Source organism: Salvelinus alpinus, chromosome 18 (genome assembly GCF_045679555.1).
Source record: "Salvelinus alpinus chromosome 18, SLU_Salpinus.1, whole genome shotgun sequence".
Classification (NCBI taxonomy): Eukaryota; Metazoa; Chordata; class Actinopteri; order Salmoniformes; family Salmonidae; genus Salvelinus; species Salvelinus alpinus.
This window is the reverse complement of record NC_092103.1, coordinates 43,922,153-43,939,369: the sequence shown is the minus strand read 5'-3', so window position 1 is coordinate 43,939,369 and position 17,217 is coordinate 43,922,153. Positions and strand designations below refer to the sequence as shown.

Here is a 17,217-nt window from a genome sequence, read left to right as displayed (position 1 = left end):
AGCACACATCATGTAGGGCAGTGTTTCCCAACTCCAGTCCTCCAGTAACCCCTACAGTACACATTATGTAGGGCAGTGTTTCCCAACTCCAGTCCTCCAGTAACCCCTACAGCACACATCATGTAGAGCAGTGTTTCCCAACTCCAGTCCTCCAGTAACCCCTACAGTACACATTTTTGTTGTAACCCTGGACAAGCACACCTGATTTAACTTGTCAAGCCGTCAATGAGTTGGATTAAAAATACACTGAATTGTGTTAAGTAAAATTATCCTCTTGGGAAATGGTTAGATATTACTGTGAGCCTACAACAATGTCACATGCAAATTCAGATCAAATTCAACTCTAATTTTGAGGAAGGAAAACAAAATAAAATTCAAGGAAAACATTCGATAACTCAATAGTATAAGGTTGAGAAGTTTGAGCCATATTCAGCGCAGAGTACAACATAACACAACGTCGCAGATAGAAATGGAATGTATAGGCCTGACACTAGGCTACGCTTCCGGTATACAATACAGACCTATCTGTTCTACCGATCGCTTTTCTAGTTTCTGCACAGTTGCGCCCTCTATGAATGACCCACGCTTCTGTACGCATTCACACGACACACAGCTCCTGGAATCATGGCGGACGGTCACAGCAACAACAATCATGTCCCTGTTTTGCTTTCATTTTCGGCGTTTTCGCGGCCGTCCTCTGTCCCTGTTGGTTCTGGATATGAAGTGCTCATTCAAAAGTTTTTGTCACTATACGGACGCCAGATTGACCTCCGTCGTAAATTCATGATTCAATTGTATTCGGACGAGTGGGCACAGTACATTGATTTGCCGAAAGGATTCATCATATCTGAGAAATGCAAGCTACGATTTGTACCTTTGGAAACGGATGTAAGATTCTACCGTTTAGTTTCTTCATTGCAAATGTTGTATATAATGATGCACATTATCGCCCAAAAAGTCAAAACCTACTAACTTACAGTACTTTGACAAATTGAATTGGTTTCATAGAGACTGAGTTGAAAACGGTTCACTGCAATACTTTGTAGCTTGGCCTACTTGTCAGTAATACGGTCGCTGTCACAAATGCCCAATTTCTTGTAGGCTACATGTTTGTTCCAAAATGGTAGAGAAATACTAGCTATCATCCAACATTCATTACAGTATTTAATTTAGGTTGCCATGTTTCATATTTATTAAATGTATATTGAATTAGTTTACATAATTATAAAGTCTTTACTGTACAGTAGGTGTCAGTGAAGAGAGATGCATGGAAATTATCAACTTGGTGTAATTATTTATTTAACGTAATTGTTCTACTGTGAAAATCGAAGTCTTGGAGTCTACTAATACAGTAACTTATGTAGAAAGTTTTATATAAGGGAAATTAATAATTTTATTTGGCTACAGTAGGCTATTTTACCAATACACCCTATTTAGTGTGAACTGGCCAAAACAAACGTAGACTTGTATCATTATCACTATGTATCTTGTATTTGTGTATCACTAATACAGTAGTAGCCTGAGCTAAATAATCATACAAAATGCATAATATTTGCTTTTGAGTAGTAGGGCTACAAACACCAACAATATTGCCTAAAAATGACGTGCAGAAGTTGCCATTGTAAACCATCAAAGCTGTAATTGTAGTGTGACTGACAAAAATGGGATGTGGGTCGTTCTTGAATTGCGGTAGCGTTTGTGCATGGCATTCTGGGGGAAGAAACGTAAGGTTCTTGTATATCTTTGTAATGAATGATTTTCAAGGCGCTAACATCAAAGTTCATGAAACTGAGGGAGTGGTATTTTAATATTCGCCTTTGTTTTCATTGGTCTATACAATATATTAAATACTTTTCACTTCCTAGCATTACAAACAATTGAAAGATATCTCTAAATCCTCAAAACATGTCGCTACACATCACCACTGGGACAAGCCAATTTGCTTACCCTAAGTCCTTTAAACCGTGCATAATGTTTGATCGTATACCCTGCATGCACAATTATTAGGCAAATTGTATTCCTCAGGATTCATTTTATTGTTGAACAATCACAATGCCGTCAGTCAATCCAAAATGTTATTGAACCTCAAACCTGAATGTTTAACAAAGGAAAAGTGAGTTTTGTCTTTCTCAGAGGAATATATAAGTGTGCACAATTTATTAGGCAACTATTAGTGTGCACAATTATTAGGGAACTAAATTACAAAAATAATTTCTCCAAACTCACTTGTTTATTCTCAATTTTTAGAGTAAGTGTAACAAATAAGTAACACAAAATGACAATTAAATAAAAATGTTGGCCTTTCAAAAATATTCAGTGACCAATATAGCCACCCTCCTTTTCAATAACTGTCATGAGTCTTCCGTCCATGGAGTCAGTTTCTTGATCTGTTCACGATCAACTTTCACTGAAGACGCAACCACAGCCTCCCAAATGCTGTTCAAAGAGGTGTATTGTCTCCCCTCACTGTAAATCTCACGTTTGAGAAGGGCCCACAAGTTCTCAATGGGATTTAAGTCAGGTGAGGAAGGGGGGTCAGGTCGTTATTCGGGCATCTTTGAGGCCCTTGCTGGCTAGCCAAGCAGTGGAGTACATGGATGCAGGTGATGGAGCATTGTCCTGCATAAAGATCATGGCCTTCTTGAATGCTGAGGACTTCTTCCTGTACCACTGATAGAAGACAGAATGTTCCAGAAACTGGCAGTAGGTTTGGGAGTTGAGTTTCAGTCCATCTTCAACCACGAAAAGGTCCAACTACCTCATCCTTAGTGATAGCAGCCTATACCAGTACCACCTCCTCCACCTTGCTGGCGCCTGACTCGAAGTGGTGCCCCTGTGTCCATTACTGATCTAGCCACGGGCCCATCCATCTGGTCCATCAAGAGTCACTCTCCATAAAACCTTAGGGCAAAGAAATACCTGAAGATAGATTTTTCAATCTTGACGCTTCAACTTGTGAATCTTATTCAGTGGTGGTTGTGTTTCAGCCTTCTTGACCTTGGCCATGTCTCTGAGCACTTGACACCTGGACAGTCCAGGTAGGTTGCAGTTCTGGAATATGGTGGCACTGAAGGATAATGGGTTCCTGGTAGCTTGACGTTTAATTCTTCTCAAGTCTTTTGCAGTTAATTTGCGCCTTTTCTTCTCCATTCGTTTTTTTTGTGGCCCAGTTGACTATTCGCAACAAAACGTTTGATTGTCCGGTTGTCACACCTCAATAGTTTAGCTATTTCAAGAGTGTTGCATCCGTCTGAAAGGCATTTTAAAACTGTTGACTTTTCAGTGTCAGTTGGCCCATTTTACCTGAGGTAATGAAGCTGCCTAATAATTATGCACACCTTGATATAAGGTGTTATTGACTTTCGCCACACCCTCCCTCATTACACAGACACATATCACCTGAAAATGATTCAATCCAATAAGCATTCAAGTTTATATTGTTTGGAGTTGGAACATGTACATAGAAATAACGATAAGATCAGAATACTCACTTGCCTAATAATTGTGCACGCAGTGTATAAACAGCCCACTGGGCACAGACTTCAAATCAACGTCTATTCCACATTGGGTCAACGTAATTTCATTGAAATGAAGTAGAAAACAACGTTGATTTAACCAGTGTGTGCCCATTGGGAGTTCAATATGAACAAAAACATGTTTGATGTGTAACTATTTGTAATTTAATTTTTTTAAATTTATGTTTGCAAAGGGAAGGCAAGGGACGCAAATGCTACCAACATTCAGGAACGACCCTCGTGTAATCCTTGGGAGGCTTTCCACTGATTCCAATGGCAGCTGTCAATGGAACCCCAAAGGAACCACTGGCACCACTAGAGATGACAATGCCATTGATCCTTTAGTAACAAAGAAATAGAATGACAAAAGTGGGTATACCTGTTTCAAAGCAACACTCTACCCGTTTCAAAGCAACTCTCTGCCCGTTTCAAAGCAACTCTCTGCACGTTTCAAAGCAACTCTACCCGTTTCAAAGCAGCGCTCTACCCGTTTCAAAGCAACTCTCTGCCCGTTCCAAAGCAACTCTCTGCCCGTTCCAAAGCAACTCTCTGCCCGTTCCAAAGCAACTCTCTGCCCGTTCCAAAGCAACGCTCTGCCCGTTCCAAAGCAACTCTCTGCCCGTTCCAAAGCAACTCTCTGCCCATTCCAAAGCAACGCTCTGCCCGTTCCAAAGCAACGCTCTGCCCGTTCCAAAGCAACTCTCTGCCCGTTCCAAAGCAACTCTCTGCCCGTTCCAAAGCAACTCTCTGCCCGTTCCAAAGCAACTCTCTGCCCGTTCCAAAGCAACTCTCTACCCGTTCCAAAGCAACTCTCTACCCGTTTTCAAAGCAACTCTCTACCCGTTTTCAAAGCAACTCTCTACCCGTTCCAAAGCAACTCTCTACCCGTTTTCAAAGCAACTCTCTACCCGTTTTCAAAGCAACTCTCTACCCGTTTTCAAAGCAACTCTCTACCCGTTTTCAAAGCAACTCTCTACCCGTTTTCAAAGCAACTCTCTACCCGTTTTTTACAGTGGTGGAAAAAGTACCCCATTGTCATACTTGACTAAAAGTAAAGATAAGATGATAGAAAATGACTCAAGTGAAAGTCGCCCAGTAAAGTTTTTGGTTTTAAATATACTTAAGTATCAAATGTTAAAGTATAAACCATTTCAAATTCCTTTTATTAAGCAAACCAGATGCCACACATTAAAATGTATTTATTTATTTATAGATAGCCAGGGACACACCAACACTCAGACTATCAGGTTTCAGTTAGGACCCAGATTCAGGTCAGATCAGGTCAGGTCAGATTCAGGCAGGCTCAGGGACAGGCAGGCGGGCTTAGTGTCAGGGCAGGCAAGAGGTCAAAACCGGGAGGACTAGGAAAAACAGGAACTCTGAAAACACGTGGGTAAGCTTGACAAGACGAACTGGCAACAGACAAACAGAGAACACGGGTATAAATACACGGGATGATGGGGAAGATGGGCAACAGCTGGAGAGGGGTGGAGACAAGCACAAAGACAGGTGAAACAGATCAGGGTGTGACACAGACATAATTTAGTAACTGAAGCATGTGTGTATAGTGAGGCTGCAGATCAGAGGCAGTAGGGATGACCAGGGATGTTCTCTGTTTAGTGAGTCCTCCAGATCAGAGGCAGTAGGGATGACCAGGGATGTTGTCTTGACAATTGTGTGAATTGGACCATTTTCCTGTTCTGCTAAGCATTCAAAATGTTACGAGTACTTTTGGCTGTCAGGGAAAATGTATGGAGTAAAAAGTACATTATTTTCTTCAGGAATGTAGTTCAATAAAATGTGTTAGAAATATAAATAATGGAGTACAGATACCCCAAAACATACTTAAGTAGTACTTTGAAGTACTTTACACCAATGTTTTTTTTTTGTATATCAATTGAACCCCTATTGTAACCATCAAATTGTATTGGTCACATACAGTACACGTGATTAGCAGATGTTATTGCAGGTTTAGCGAAATGCTTGTGCTTCTACCTCCGACAGTGCAGTAATATCTAACAAATTACACAACATATACCCAAATACACACAAATCTAAGTAGGAATGAAAAAAAATAACTATATACATATGGACGAGCGATGTCCGAGCGGAACGGACTAAGATACAGTAGAATAGTATGGTTATTGTACACAGACAGAACTTGGCGCCGACGGAGATGGCAGCATCGCGACTAGATCTTAGGAACCATTGGCAAGTCTTACTGTCCAATGTTTGTTAAAAGATGGTCATAAATACATTATGATACACTATAATTATTTATGAATGTAACTTAGAAATGCCTCATGTTGTCAGTTCAACTGTCGTACCCCATCAGAACCCAAAATATAAGCTTGTTTTACTCCCAATATTTGTAAACAAACACTGTATAAGCGTCAAAACATGGTTAAAATGATACGTTTGATATCATGGATGCTTTGTTATTGTTCCAATTAAGGACTTTTTGACTAAAAAAAACATGATCAATGGTGAATCTCCATTAAAAGCGTTTTTTTAGTTCAGGGCTTAATGTGTCTGGTGAACTGGAACTAGATGTTTCAAATCTTATTGTACGATTACAACCAAATTACAGAGAGACAGTGGCAAACTATTCACTCAACCCTGAGAAATGTCTTTGTCGTGATGTCACAATACTATTTCTCCCTTCCTTATTATAATAGCAATAGTGATATTAAAGATATGTTCATTAAATGAATACTCTGCCGCGCCATTGAGATATTAAAAAGAGATGAAGGGAAATGCCTGAGCAATACTGGGCTGAGCTGTTACAACGATAGGATTACAAGCATGTCGCTAATTTAATTATTTTTCTTCTTGGCATTAAGCTATAATCTACTGAATATACAACAGCTGAACCAAACCAGAATGTTCAATTTGATAATTTCTATTATACTATAGATACCATATTTCATAGTACATCAAATATTATGATTAAGATTCCTTTATTGTCCAATTTTACACAAGGCTCCAATGGAAATCCGTCTTCCACTTTATCCCAACTCCTCTGAAAGACACACAGTCAATTTTACGACAAATACTTATTTCTCCTCAAAGACAAAGCAGTCAACTAAGCTCAGTCATTGATAATGTAGACTAAATATAAAACTATGATGGCAAAACCATAAATCATCCTATTGTTTTATATGCAGGTGACAATACTGGGGAACCTGATCCCAGCCACCACGGTTTTCTTCTGCTGTGACATGCAGGAAAGATTCCGCCCAGCTATCAAGTACTTCGGTGACATCATCAGTGTGGGACAGAGACTGGTAAATTGACCCCCTTTTCATACACCCTTGTTAATTTACATTTAAACAATATTTATGTACAGTACCAGCCAAACGTTTGGACACACCTACTCATTCAAGGGTTTCTCTTTATTTTTACTATTTTCTACATTGTAGAATAATAGTGAAGACATCAAAACTATGAAATAACACATATGGAATCATGTAGTAACCAAAAAAGTGTTAAACAAATCAAAATATATTTTATATTTGAGATTATTCAAAGTAGCCACCCTTTGCCTTGATGACAGCTTTGCACACTATGTCCTGACAAAATAAATAGTGAGCCTATCACAAAAATGAAAATAAATGTCAAGAAAACTGTAGGCAGTTAGACCATTATTTATCATTACCGCACATCAGAGGCATGGAAAAATGGGCAAATGGACTTGAAAATGGTTGGTATGGCGGCAGCCTGGTCTCAGAGCATTTCATATTATTCTGTATGTAAACCCCAAGGCAATGCATTTAGTATGATATATTACATTTCGTATGGTATGTATTCATTTGTGGATGTCCATCAACCATTTCATATGATAGGCTATGTTATGAATTACAATTTGTATTATATGTTAAACATTAGCAAAACGCACAATATGTTACAAATTTGCTAAACATACTATATGTTACGAATTCTAGCTAGGTGTCTAACGTTAGTTAGCAATAAGAGAATTTAAAATGCCAAGAGTGTGCAAAGATGTCAAGGCAAAGGGTGGCTACTTTGATGAATATAAAATATATTTTGATTTCTTTAACACTTTTTTGGTTACTTCCATATGTGTTAATTCATAGTTTTTATGTCTTCACTACTATTCTACAATGTAGAAAATAGTAAAAATAAAGTAAAACCCTTGAATGAGTAGGTGTGTCCACACTTTTGATACTGTAAATATACACTACCATTCAAAATTTAGGGTCACTTAGAAATGTCCTTGTTTTTGAAATATTTTTTATTTTTTTACCATTAAAATAACATCAAATTGATCAGAAATACAGTGTAGACACTGTTAATGTTGTAAATGACTATTGTAGCTGGAAACGGCAGATTATTTTATGGAATATCTACATAGGGGTACAGAGGTCCCTTATCAGCAACCATCACTCCTGTTCCAATGCCACGTTGTGTTAGCTAATCCAAGTTTATCATTTTAAAAGGCTAATTGATCGTTAGAAAACCCTTTTGCAATTATGTTAGCACAGCTGAAAACTGTTGTGCTGATTAAAGAAGCAATAAAACTGACCTTCTTTAGACTAGTTGAGTCTCGGAAGCATCAGCATTTGTGGGTTTGATTACAGGCTCAAAATGTCCAGAAACAAATAACTTTTTTCTGAAACTCGCCAGTCTATTCTTGTTCTGAGAAATGAAGACTATTCCATGCGAGAAATTGCCAAGAAACTGAAGATCTCGTACAATGCTGTGTACTACTCCCTTCACAGAACAGCGCAAACTGGCCCTAACCAGAATAGAAAGAGGAGTGGGAGGCCCCGGTGCAGAACTGAGCAAGAGGACAAGTACATTAGTGTCTAGTTTGAGAAACAGACGCATCACAGGTCCTCAACTGGCAGCTTCATTAAATAGTACCCGCAAAACACCAGTCTCAACGTGAACAGTGAAGAGGCGACTCCGGGATGTTGGCCTTCTAGGCAGAATTGCAAAGCCATAATAATAATAATAATAATAATAATTTACATTTCCTGTTGCTGTGGGATTATTTTCCTTCTGTTGAAAACTGGCTCAAATTAAGATCCTACATCTGTATATGACATTTATATATTCCCCTCTCTCTTTCCATCCCCTCTACTGTGTAGCTTCAGGGGGCTCGTATCCTGGGGATTCCCGTCATCGTGTCGGAGCAGTACCCCAAAGGCCTGGGTAGCACGGTGCAGGAGATGGACCTTACTGGAGCCAGGCTGGTGTTCCCTAAGACCAAGTTCTCCATGGTGCTGCCTGAGGCCGAGGCAGCCCTGGCCGACCTGCCGGGGGTCCGCAGCGTGGTACTGTTCGGGGTGGAGGTAAGGTTCAGAGAGAGGGAGACTGTCCTTGAATTGCAAATCGACTCCCAGACTGTACGGCGTTTGCACTTGTGGAGATATGAGAGGGTGTGATAGCTGTAGGGAATAGAGAAAGATGGAGCTCCCACCATATTGCTTACACCAATGGTTCCCAACCTTTTCTGAACCGTGGCAAGGGATAAAACATTCGGCTGCACACCTAACATTTCCCGATTTTAAATTATTTAGTGGTAATGACCTCCATCTGATCAAAAAAAAGATTAAATAGTGTTAATTTGAAATATTTTGATCGTTTTCATATACTGAACAAAAATATTAATGCAACATGTAAAGTGTTGGTCCCATGTTTCAAGAGCTGAAGTAAAAGATCCCCAAAAATGTTCCATATGCACAAAAAGCTTATTTCTCTCAAATTTTGTGCACAAATGTGTTTACATCCCTGTTAGTGAGCATTTCTCCTTTGCCAAGATAATCCATCCACCTGACAGGTGTGGCATATCAAGAAGCTGATTAAACAGCATGGTCATTACACAGGTGCACCTTGTGCTGGGGACAATAAAAGGCCACTCTAAAATGTGCAGTTTTGTTACACAACACAATGCCACAGATGCCTCAAGTTTTGAGGGAGCGTGCAATTGGCATGCTGACTGCAGAAATGTCCACCAGGGCTATTGCCAGAGAATTGAATGTTGATTTCTCTACCATAAGTTTATCGTTAGAAAACGATCGTTTTAGAGAATTTGGCAGTACTTCCAACTGTCCTCACAACCACAGACCACGTGTAAGCACGCCAGCCCAGGGGAAAAACTCATTCTGATTACCTGGGCCTGGCTCCCGAGTGTGTGGACATATGCCCACCCATGGCTGCGCCCCTGCCCAGTCATGTGAAAACCATAGATTAGGGCCAAATAAATTTATTTCAGTAGATTTTTTTATTTCATTTTTTATTTATTTTTATTTCACTGTAAGTGAAATTGTTGAAATTTTTGCATGTTGCATTTGTGTGTAACCATTTAAGAGTGTCCCGCAAATCCACGGCAGCAAGAAAAAAATGTAGCTCTGGTAAAGTAGGTCTTTAGTTTTGAACGGTTTGAGGTGCTAGAGATGAGTGGTTTTCTACATTCTAAAGATACAAACCATAGACACAAAGCCATGCTCCTTTTGTTTCTGTAGCAGAGGCTGTGCTACAGCTAAGCCTAATCAGACTTGCCTGTGCTAATGTTTTTCACAGGCAAAGTAAAATGATACAAATGACTTTGCTCGTAATGCACACCCCTTTAAATGATACAAATGACACTGCTCGTAATGCACAACCCTTTAAATGATACAAATGACTTTGCTCGTAATGCACACCCCTTTAAATGATACAAATGACACTGCTCGTAATGCACACCCCTTTAAATGATACAAATGACACTGCTCGTAATGCACACCCCTTTAAATGATACAAATGACTTTGCTCGTAATGCACAACCCTTTAAATGATACAAATGACTTTGCTCGTAATGCACACCCCTTTAAATGATACAAATGACTTTGCTCGTAATGCACACCCCTTTAAATGATACAAATGACTTTGCTCGTAATGCACACCCCTTTAAATGATACAAATTACTTTGATCGTAATGCACACCCCTTTAAATGATACAAATTACTTTGCTCGTAATGCACACCCCTTTAAATGCTACAAATGACTTTGATCGTAATGCACACCCCTTTAAATGATACAAATGACTTTGATCGTAATGCACATCCCCTTTAAATGATACAAATGTAACAACAGCCTGATCACACTGGACTTGAAACAACCACACAGATGTAACCATGTGACATGTAATGGTTTATCTGACCGCCACTAGGCTCCCAAATCAGATTCCCGGTGCATCCCACAGGTCACGTTTATAAGTGAATGTTACAAAAAAGAATAATAATACTAAGATTAGGAAAAGTTTTGCAGTACTCCTGAGAGTTCCTCAAGGCACACCAGTGTTAAAAACCACTGGTTTACACAGTGGTTTTGGGAGCCTAGTGGGAGCCTAGTAATCAAATGGCTACCAGAACTATTTGCATTGTGTGCCCCCCCAACCCCTCTTTTACGCTGCTGCTACTCTCTGTTTATCATATTTGCATAGTCACTTTAACTATACATTCATGTACATACTACCTCAATTGGACCGACCAACCAGTGCTGCCGCACATTGACTAACCGGGCTATCTGCATTGTGTCCCACCACCCACCACCCGCCAACCCCTCTTTTACGCTACTGCTACTCTCTGTTCATCATATATGCATAGTCACTTTAACCATATCTACATGTACATACTACCTCAATAAGCCTGACTAACCGGTGTCTGTATGTAGCCTCGCTACTGTATATATCCTCGCTACTGTATATATCCTCTACTGTATATAGCCTCACTACTGTTATTTTTCACTGTTTTATTTCTTTACCTACCTATTGTTCACCTAATACCTTTTTTGCACTATTGGTTAGAGCCTGTAAGTAAACATTTCACTGTTGTATTCGGTGCACGTGACAAATAAACTTGTACTCAAATTGTATAGGGGGAGACTGTCTTACACGTTGCCGCCATCTAGGGGTGTAGTCTAGTGGTACAGTTGATTGGACAGCAGAGGGTGAAATCCCAGTACAGTACAATTAGAACGTATGCACTTAATAACCAAAGATATGTCCTTATTAGTAGCCATTTTGTCATGAACATAGCTCTTCCTATAAGTAACCCAGACCTCCTGTGTTGTCTGTCTCAGACCCATGTGTGCATCCAGCAGACAGCCCTGGACCTGCTAGCAAGGGGTTTCGAGGTGCACATGGTGGCAGACTCCACCTCATCCCGTAGCATGATGGACAGAATGTTTGCACTGGACGTAAGTATCATATTTTCATGTATTTATTTAAATGTATATTTTCATATTTATTTTTATTTAACCTTTTTATTTAACTAGAAATATTTTCCACTTAAATTACTTAAATAAATACTTAAATTCATTAAAAATCCTACAATGTGATTTTTCTGGATTTTTTTTCCTCATTTTGTCTGTCGTAGTTGAAGTGTACCTATGATGAAAATTACAGGCCTCTCATCTTTTTAAGTGGGAGAACTTGCACAATTGGTGGCTGACTAAATACTTTTTTGCCCCACTGTATATCAATATTCCATGTTCTACCTACCGCCATTGTGCCTTTGAGCAAGGCACTTCAAACTGATCTGGGGGCGTTGTACTGACTTTGGCTCTGACCCCAACCTCTCTCTTTCTGTATGTACTGTATGTCTACCAGGGAGAATGGGATATGCAAAATACTCATTTCCATTGTTCATGTACTAAACGGACAATAAAGTCATCCTAAAAATAACCTATTGCATAATTTACAGCAGCAGGGTATTTATTAACACACGTCTAGTCAGACTCAGCTCTTACTATGTGCTAGTGGGTACTTGCCTTCTCTTTCTCTGCGTCTCTCTCTCTCTCTGCGTCTCTCTCTCTCTCTGCGTCTCTCTCTCTCTCTCTGCGTCTCTCTCTCTCTCTGCGTCTCTCTCTCTCTCTGCGTCTCTCTCTCTCTCTCTGCGTCTCTCTTTCTCTCTCTCTCTGCATCTCTCTCTCTCAATTCAAGGGGCTTTATTGGCATGGGAAACATATGTTAACATTGCCAAAGCAAGTGAGGTAGATAATAAACAAAAGTGAAATTAACAATAAATATGAACAGTAAACATTCCACTCACAGAAGTTCCAAAAGAATAAAGACATAACAAATGTCATATTATGTCTATATACAGTGTTGTAACGATGTACAAATGGTTAAAGTACAAAAGGGAAAATAAATAAGCATAAATATGGGTTGTATTTACAATGGTGTTTGTTCTTCACTGCTTGACCTTTTCTTGTGGCAACAGGTCACAAATCTTGCAGCTGGGATGGCACACTGTGGTATTTCACTCAGTAGATATGAGAGTTTATCACACTGTGGTATTTCACTCAGTAGATATGGGAGTTTATCAAAATTGGGTTTGTCTGCTTTCTCTCTCTGCATCTCTCTCACTTTCTCTTTATATCTTATGCTCTTTATAGGACACATCACTGCACTCTATACTCCTCTGTAAACTGGTCATCTCTGTATACCCGTCACACGACCCACTGGTTGATGCTTATTTATAAAACCCTCTTAGCTCAGATAGGGGGGAGTGAGGCCTAAGAGGGTTCACTCTCCCCTATCTGAGATATCTACTGCAGCCCTCATCCTCCACATACAACACCCATTCTGCCAGTCACATTCTGTTAAAGGTCCTCAAAGCACACACATCCCTGGGTCGCTCGTCTTTTCAGTTCGCTGCAGCTAGTGACTGGAACGAGCTGCAACAAACACTCAAACTGGACAGTTTTATCTACATCTCTTCATTCAAAGACTCAATCATGGACACTCTTACTGACAGTTGTGGCTGGTTCGCGTGATCTATTGATGTCTCGACCTTCTTGCCCTTTGTGCTGTTGTCTGTGCCCAATAATGTTTGTACCCTGTTTTGTGCTGCTACCATGTTGTTGTCATGTTGTGTTGCTACCATGCTGTGTTGTCATGAGTTGATGCCATGCTATTATCCAGAGCGACTTACAAATTGATGGGGTGTCACTAGTTCCTCCTTGAAATAAAGACGAATGGCAGACTAAATAGAGGCGTCGTGTGTTTGAAGCACTGGTGACCACATTCTGGTCACCCAAAATTCTTCGTTCTGACCTACTACACTAACCAACGTAGATATGAACTTTTAATATCAGAAACGGTCCATATGCTTTGCTACAAAAATAGTAGTAATTCTGTTTTTGTTTTTTAAATAAATATTTTATACATATAGTTAAGGCTCATAATTTAAACCAAAGTAGGTGTGTTTGGCAAAAGTACATTTGTTAGGTGTCCTTCAGTAACTGTGTTGAGATGGCACAGTCCACTGGCACAGCACTAGTTTATTAAGGGCGTCATGCATTATGTCATGTTTTCAACAGTTTGCCAGTTAGTCATTACCATCTTGTGTTACTCTGAAATGTAACCAGACCCAGGTCCAAAATAGTCTTTATTTCCTTACTTGTACTTATGAATCGGTTCCATTGTAAGACCAGCTCAAGAAAACAAATACTATTTGAACCCAGGTCTGAATGTGATGCAAAGTGATTATATTTACTGTCAAAATGATAGCTGAGAAGCTTGTCAGGGATCCATTAAGGGTTCAATTCAGTCAAACCAGTGTTAATGCTTTATCAACATGCCTTATCCCCTCCAATAAAATAACAACGTGGTTCTGGAGCAACTGTAAAATACTAGCCCGAGGGCCATTCTATTGGCGCTATCATGCCAACTCCTTGTCAGCCATTTTCATGACAATGCTTGTCATATTTGACTTGCGATGGAGTTGGCAAGAGCACAAACAGGTCTGGGACCAGGCTATAGAAGGAGACAACAGGTCTGGGACCAGGCTATAGAAGGAGACAACAGATCTGGGACCAGGCTATAGAAGGAGACAACGGGTCTGGGACCAGGCTATAGAAGGAGACAACGGGTCTGGGACCAGGCTAGTAAAATAACAAGCAAGCCACCTCTTATAAGTAGATGCTTCTAGCTTTGTAATTAGGCATCTGGGTAGTTAGCCTCATTTATGCAGTATCTCTATTTACTAAGGCAGGTTTGAGGCTAAGGCGGGTTTGAGGCTAAGGCGGGTTTGAGGCTAAGGCGGGTTTGAGGCTAAGGCGGGTTTGAGGCTAAGGCGGGTTTGAGGCTAAGGCGGGTTTGAGGCTAAGGCGGGTTTGAGGCTAAGGCGGGTTTGAGGCTAAGGCGGGTTTGAGGCTAAGGCGGGTTTGAGGCTAAGGCGGGTTTGAGGCTAAGGCGGGTTTGAGGCTAAGGCGGGTTTGAGGCTAAGGCGGGTTTGAGGCTAAGGCGGGTTTGAGGCTAAGGCGGGTTTGAGGCTAAGGCAGGTTTGAGGCTAAGGCAGGTTTGACTGAATTCAGCCCTTTAAGAGTTTTCTATGTATAAATATTGTTAATTTCTACAGGTATTTGAACTATGTTTTGGTGAAGAAGACTATAGTTTACAATGTCAGAAATGTTGAATTCATTGAGATGGTCAAGCCCTTATGATTAATCTAGTTAGGATTATATTATATAATTTTCAGATAATTTAAGCACAGTGAATGATTGCAATGAAGTTAATTTGCACAGTGTGTGAAAATCACATTTTCAGCTTGTTTTACTTTCTGGTTTGGACAGCCAAACACGTTTATTTCACTTTGATTATTTAAAATGTTGAATATTTGGTCAAATGGTGTTTAACAGCATTTGTTGTTTATCATTTTAATTTGATAGTATTTAATTTGTGTGTGTGTGTGTGTGTGCCAGATACATCAACACTTTCAAATGCAAATTTCAGAGTTATATGGACCACCATTTTCAACTTTTCCTTCAGACACTTATAGTGATACTAGTGCCACCAGATTCAATTTCCTTATACAAATTCAATATGATTCAATTCAGATTCAATTTCTGGTGGCAATAATATCACTCCATATTATAGTAATTTGTCATCTTTGCTTTTACCCGAACCCCATCTTTCCAAAATGGAAAATATGCCTGTACATTTGCCTGTGATATGCCTGTACATCCATTAACAGCTAGGGTCTTAGGGCTACAACAGTAAATAGTCAGAGTGATCTGACAGTCCTGTTAATGTCTGTGTGTAAAAGCTATTCATTAACACTACTTAACGCTGACAGTTATGTTGAATGCCTTACGATGTGGTTTATAATGCATTGTAAAACATGTTATAGGCATGTATGACCCTCCCTGATAAAGTCTTACCTCATAATGATCATCTCAAATTTCAGTCAGTTGAAAACATGATAAATAGAGAGACGTATTACAGGCTTTTAAATCAACACTGATGCTTTCTTACAACAAGTACTAAAGCGTTATAGCTGCTTTAAGTGGTACTAGCTATACCACATGTTGTGGTGATTCTCTCAGGGTACGTTTACTGTGTGCACTGGGAGGACCTTGCAAGCTGCTGTCGTAGGGAGTTTTAACCCATTGAGGTCCAACAGTAGATATACTGTATTTGTGTTTTCCATTGTCATCATTGAAGCCTTCATTAACAGTTTTAGAACATATATGTAGCCTAGCTGATTATGGGAATAGTCTGTGCCATTGTGAATATGACATGGAAGAATTATTAAAAGTTTTAAAAAATGACGAGTGTGTGGTTTTACCTGTACTGTGATTATTAGTAATGCGTTTTAATTTAAAAAAAAAAATGTAGAACTGTGGTTAGCACATTTATTTAGAAACGGATGACATCATTTGAGGGCTCACTAACTATTTAATCTCTTTTTCATTTTGATAGTCTTCATTGAATCAGACATGGTTAACTAAATTTAGCCTGGTCAAATGTGCCCTTGCCAATAACATTGCTGTCATTGTTTTGGCATGACAGCACAAACAGACTGGCACTCGGACTATAGAAAATTTCCAAGTGGTCTGAAGTATGACAATCTGTACCGAAGCGTCTTGATATGGGCTAGCCTATTCACTGATTGGTTGAATATTACAGGTGGCAGACAGACCGCAGATAAACATGCAGACAATACACTTTCATCAACCCAGATTAGAGAACGGAACGGTCATAGAAGACAGATTAGAGAACGGAACGGTCATAGAAGACAGATTAGAGAACGGAACGGTCATAGAAGACAGATTAGAGAACGGAACGGTCATAGAAGACAGATTAGAGAACGGAACGGTCATAGAAGACAGATTAGAGAACGGAACGGTCATAGAAGACAGATTAGAGAACGGAACGGTCATAGAAGACAGATTAGAGAACGGAACGGTCATAGAAGACAGATTAGAGAACGGAACGGTCATAGAAGACAGATTAGAGAACGGAACGGTCATAGAAGACAGATTAGAGAACGGAACGGTCATAGAAGACAGATTAGAGAACGGAACGGTCATAGAAGACAGATTAGAGAACGGAACGGTCATAGAAGACAGATTAGAGAACGGAACGGTCATAGAAGACAGATTAGAGAACGGAACGGTCATAGAAGACAGATTAGAGAACGGAACGGTCATAGAAGACAGATTAGAGAACGGAACGGTCATAGAAGACAGATCAGCACTTCTTAATTTGATGTTTTTAGAACACTGCATAAGGTGTAAACAACTCCAGTCCTCCAGTAACCCCTACAGTACACATCATGTAGGGCAGTGTTTCCCAACTCCAGTCCTCCAGTAACCCCTACAGTATACATCATGTAGGGCAGTGTTTCCCAACTCCAGTCCTCCAGTAACCCCTACAGTATACATCATGTAGGGCAGTGTTTCCCAA

At 39.8% G+C, this 17,217-nt stretch overlaps 1 protein-coding gene across 1 annotated transcript; it reads left to right on the top strand.

The window, feature by feature from the left end:
• The first annotated feature begins 586 nt into the window (after positions 1-586).
• LOC139544384 (isochorismatase domain-containing protein 1-like) lies at positions 587-16,079 on the top strand. Its single transcript, XM_071351416.1, has 5 exons — positions 587-888; positions 6,683-6,802; positions 8,630-8,833; positions 11,604-11,720; positions 12,133-16,079. Exons 1-5 carry the CDS (start codon positions 625-627, stop codon positions 12,199-12,201), a joined length of 774 nt encoding a protein of 257 aa, XP_071207517.1. The 5' UTR covers positions 587-624; the 3' UTR covers positions 12,202-16,079.
• Positions 16,080-17,217: the final 1,138 nt, after the last annotated feature.

Coding starts and splice junctions, on each gene's coding strand:
- LOC139544384 (XM_071351416.1), top strand. CDS start 625: ATGGCGGACGGTCACAGCAACAACAATCATGTCCCTGTTTTGCTTTCA. Junction 8,834..11,603: donor TGGTACTGTTCGGGGTGGAG/GTAAGGTTCAGA, acceptor TGTCTGTCTCAG/ACCCATGTGTGCATCCAGCA. Junction 11,721..12,132: donor ACAGAATGTTTGCACTGGAC/GTAAGTATCATA, acceptor TATGTCTACCAG/GGAGAATGGGATATGCAAAA.